At 61.6% G+C, this 4497-nt stretch overlaps 1 protein-coding gene across 1 annotated transcript; it reads right to left on the minus strand.

Annotated features, from left to right (window-relative positions):
• Positions 1 to 634: 634 nt before the first annotated feature.
• Positions 635 to 3715, minus strand: Socs3 (suppressor of cytokine signaling 3). Its single transcript, XM_027924035.2, has 2 exons — positions 3453 to 3715; positions 635 to 2894 (listed from the first exon to the last, which is right to left on the minus strand). Exon 2 carries the CDS (start codon positions 2804 to 2806, stop codon positions 2102 to 2104), a length of 705 nt encoding a protein of 234 aa, XP_027779836.1. The 5' UTR covers positions 2807 to 2894; positions 3453 to 3715; the 3' UTR covers positions 635 to 2101.
• Between the last annotated feature and the right edge of the window lie 782 nt (positions 3716 to 4497).

A 4497-nucleotide genomic window follows, 5' to 3' on the forward strand; every position in this document is an offset into this window, starting at 1 on the left:
GGAGGTACTAAAGATGAGTGAGTAGAAGGCTGCTATTTCTGGGAGGTGCCTGGCTCTGTAGGGGCCCCTAGGAATGTGGGAGGTTGGATTTATTGGGAACAGTGGCCAGGAAGCTCTCGAACACCTGGTTCTAGTCCCACCTGCACACAAGGGTCTCATCTGGACCACCCTCCCTACCTCCTGTGAACCTAGTGGTACAGAGGTTGGAGGTCAAGGGTCACTGCCAGGACCCCACATCTGGGCTTTCTTGGAACACCTCCCTGCCAAGAAGCCTGAGAGCCTCTAATAGCTTGGAGACTCTGACAGCTCTGACCACAGCTCAGCTTGCTCCCTGCAGGCTCTTTGAAGAGCTTCCTTCGAACTTGCTTTGCATATTCTGGTCAGATCTGAATCAGACTAGCAGGAATTACCCCTCTCAGTAACAGTCTAAGTGCTGCCTTAGCTTGTCAGTGACACACAGGGGCAGGCACACTGACGTGAAGGCACATTTGATTTCACCACAAGGAGCACCTCAGCAGGGATGGGGCACAGCCAGCCCCCTTTGTGGTTCCCTCCCTCTCCTCTGAGTGTGGGTGTGGGTGAAAGAGAAAGCAAGGCATGGTAGGGGTGCTGGGAGAAAAACGCTCAAAGTATGTTTTTCATTAAAAAATAGTGCTCTTTATTATAAATTACTGAAATGTTTCTTTTCTGAGTATAAATATAAATATGTGCAAAGTTTGACTTGGATTGGGATTTGGTTGAGTTCTTCAAGCATCTCCTAACAGCCTCGAAGGCCTGAGTGGGGAGGGGGCAAGGACTGGAGGTGGAATCTTTATAAAAGACAGAGTGATCGAGGCAGATTGTAAACATTATTAAAAAACAACAACAAAAAAAGGAAAAAATGACCCCAAAGCACAACTGCCCCGCCCAGCCCAAATACCTGACACAGAAAACTTTTATGTTTAGTTTCCCCCCCAAAAAGAACAGTTCCAGGTTAATTCCGTCGCTGCTACATTCCTGTAAGTTGTCACTGATCAGAGCCAGAGCAGCTGGAGTGGCAGGCGCCTGGATGACTTCCTGCCCACCCCACCCCAAGTGAGGAGGGAGGACTGTGCAGGGCCTGGAGGACGTGGGACCTGGTGGCTCTGCTCTGACCACGAGGTGCCTATGACTGGCCAACACCAACTGGGCTTCTGGGCTTCTAGCGCTCAGCTGGAAGGCATGGGTCTCCCACCCCCCTCCCACTGATCCTGACCAGTGGCTGGCTGGGTGCCCTCCAGCGAATCCCTGGGCCTCTCTGCCTGGATGGCCCAGTGTGTGGCCCAGCATTTAAGGCGAATCTCTTGGCCAGACAGGAGGCATAAAGTTGAATCCCCCATCTTCTCTAGGGGGGGATGGGGTCAAAGATGGCTCATCTCTACCACCATCCCCTAGGTGCTGAAGTCACAGCATGGGCAGGAAAAGGAGACGACTGACCAGCCCATCCATCCTCTCCAAATGCCACTTCCTCCTTATAACAGGGAAGGGCCCTGGGCTCTGGGGCACAAGATGGCTCCCTTCAGGTCACCCCTTGCCTTTCTCCCTAGAGCCAGGGAGTGGAGCATGCAGCCACCCCCCTCACCTGGACTGGCCATTTCCCTGGCCAGCCCGCAGCTCTGGGGCCCCTCAGGCTGCCCTCTCCCTTCCATCCTTTCCAAGGCCCTTCACCTTGCTCAGGTTTAAACCAAATCAGAGCGCAAACAAGTTCCGCTGGAAAGTTTGAAGATTCCGAGGCAGTTCTTATAAGTTCAACTCTCTGGAGGCATCCCCTGTTGGGAAGCAGTGGAGAGCAGTGCAGGAAGGGGAGAGAAGAGAATCCACTGGTCATTGCTATTGTCCCACCTGGCCAGCTGGCTCCTCCAAAAGCTGGACTGGGGAAGGGGAGCCCAGGTGGCACTCCCCACCCTCAAACATATTCCAAGTCCGCAGGCCCCATTCTGCAGGGGGGAGGGCCGCAGGGAGGGGCCTGTCCTCCTGACTCCAGAGCAACAGGACTCTCCTTCGGCTGGATTTTTGTGCTTGTGCCATGTGCCACAGAGAAGAGGGGACCCAAGCCCCTCTCCTGACCCCTGCCCTGTGCTCTTTATAGCGGGGCATCATACTGGTCCAGGAACTCCCGAATAGGCCCAGGCAGCTGGGTTACTTTCTCATAGGAGTCCAGGTGTCCATTGACCGTCTTCCGACAGAGATGCTGAAGGGTGGCCACGTTAGAGGAGAGAGGCCGGCTCAACACCAGAGGGATCTTCTCGCCCCCTGAGTAGATGTAATAGGCTCTCCTGGGGGGGCTCCCTGGGAGGGTCTGGGCAGGCTGAGTTGGCGGCTCCGGGCCCTCCGGGACCTCAGAGGAGGGCGAGGAGGAAGGTTCAGCGGGTGGAGAGGGGCAGGAGGGGGTACCCGGGGGCGGCATGTAGTGGTGCACCAGCTTGAGCACGCAGTCAAAACGGGGCACCGGCTGGGTGCTCCGGGGGTCGCTCTGCAGTGAGAAGCTGCCCCCCTCGCACTGGATGCGCAGGTTCTTGGTTCCAGACTGGGTCTTGACGCTGAGCGTGAAGAAGTGACGCTGGTCCGAGCTGTCGCGGATGAGGAAGGTGCCGGCGGGCTCGGCGCTGAGCAGCAGGTTCGCCTCGCCACCAGTCACGGCGCTCCAGTAGAAACCACTCTCCTGCAGCTTACGCACTGCGTTCACCACCAGCTGGTACTCGCTCTTGGAGCTGAAGGTCTTGAGGCGCAGGCTGGTGTCCAGGGGGCGGCTCATCCCGGCGGCGGGAAACTTGCTGTGGGTGACCATGGCGCACGGAGCCAGCGTGGATCTGCTTGGTGGCGGCTGCAGCTGCTTGGCGGCCTCCGCGCAGCGGCCGCTACCGCATCCCGGGGGGCTGCAGAAAGGAAGGCGCGCGCCTTGTGAGTGCCCGGAACCCTCCAGCGCGCCTGGCCAGCCCTGGCTCCCTGCCTCTACCGAGCGGCTGGGACACCCACTACCGAGGCCCTCGCTGCGACCCAGCACCCGCTGGAGCCCGCCCAGACTCTGCTCCAGGAGTGGGGGCGGCCCCAGGCAGCCCCCTCCCCAGCAGCACACTGGGAGGACGCCGAGTGGAAAACTCTCGCGCGGAAGTTGAATCTCCAGGAGCGCGACCGGGGTGGGAAACGAGAGCAGAGCCCCCGGGACGTTCCGGGCGCCGCTCAGTCCGGTCGGTGGCCCCGGCCAGCAAGGACCCAGGGAGAAGCCCGAGGAATGGGAGTAGGGAGGGGATAGAAACCCGAGGGCCCCAGCCTGAGTATTCCGGGAACCTGGGATCTCCGGCTTTCATTCGCTCTGCCCCCTACTTCGTCCCCTCCCTGCCGGGAATGACCCGAGAAGGGGAGGGGAAACCGGGAAAAGCTCCCGGGACTAAGAGAGGCCCCCACCTTCGCCACACTGCGCCCCTCCTGCCTACCTGGTCCTGAACCGAAGTCTCTGGCCTCGGGGCTGCGCCTTCTACGGTCCCCAAGGCACAGCGGCGGCGCGGCGGCCAGCGGTGGCTCGCGCTGCGCCCAGATGTTGGCTGTCGTGAAGTCCACAAAAGGGCCCTCGCGCGTGCGTCCCTCGGACTTCGCCGTCCCTGGGTTCGACCTAGCAGGGACGAGGCGAGGGGCCCCGGCGAGAGCTGGGCCAGGCGGGCGGCGTGCAGGGCCGGAGCGGCAGCGGCGGCGCGGGGAGTCGGAGTCGGAGCCGCCGCGGAGGCCGCGCTCGCGGGTATATACGCGGCGGCCGCGCCCCGCCCCCTTGGATTCCAGGAACTGCGCGACCGGTCTTCTTGTAATGTTTAGTCACTACTCGCAGCAATGAAAGGCTGCGCGCGGAGGGCGAGGGAGGGGCCGCGGGCGGCCGAGGGCGGGCCTCGAGCAGGGGCAAGGACCGGCGGAGACGCACCGAGACAAAGCGCGACGCGAGGCGGCCAGGGCGGCCGGCGGGCGCGGCGCCAGCCCCGGCGGCGCGTTCCTGGCAGCGGCCCCTCCCCCGCGCGCGCTCCGCCCCCAACTTCTCATTCACACTTTCCCCCCCCCCCCTCCCTTCTAAGAAGGCCAGTTTCTGGCAGAGGCAGGGGCGCCGCTCCCGGAGCGCGGGCAGTTCTAGGAGGCCGACCCGAAGAGGCTCCTAGCACCCCTTCCCTTTTTCTTGGACCCTGCGGGGACACCCCCTCGCCCCCACCGAACCGAGCCGGATTACAGTCCCAGGCTGCCCGAGCCAGCCCAAAGGGAAGTGTGGCCATCCCGCAGCCAGGCCGCGGGGCTGGCGTCGGACTTGGAAGTTGGTGGTGGGGAACACGCGACAGTCACCTGTGGGCAGGTCCCAAGACTAGAACGGGAGTCCCAGGGGTGGAGGCGAACAGCCTGTGAAACAGCTGCTCGGCCACGGCCCATCGGCCCACTGCCAGGTTCTTTGTTGACACTGATATGGGTGCTGGCCTCCCCGCTCCCCCACAAACAAACAAACAAACA

Source organism: Marmota flaviventris, chromosome 17 (genome assembly GCF_047511675.1).
Source record: "Marmota flaviventris isolate mMarFla1 chromosome 17, mMarFla1.hap1, whole genome shotgun sequence".
Taxonomy (NCBI): Eukaryota; Metazoa; Chordata; class Mammalia; order Rodentia; family Sciuridae; genus Marmota; species Marmota flaviventris.

What these genes read in the sequence shown, in the direction of transcription:
- Socs3 (XM_027924035.2), bottom strand. Translation starts at nt 2,806, where the DNA reads ATGGTCACCCACAGCAAGTTTCCCGCCGCCGGGATGAGCCGCCCCCTG.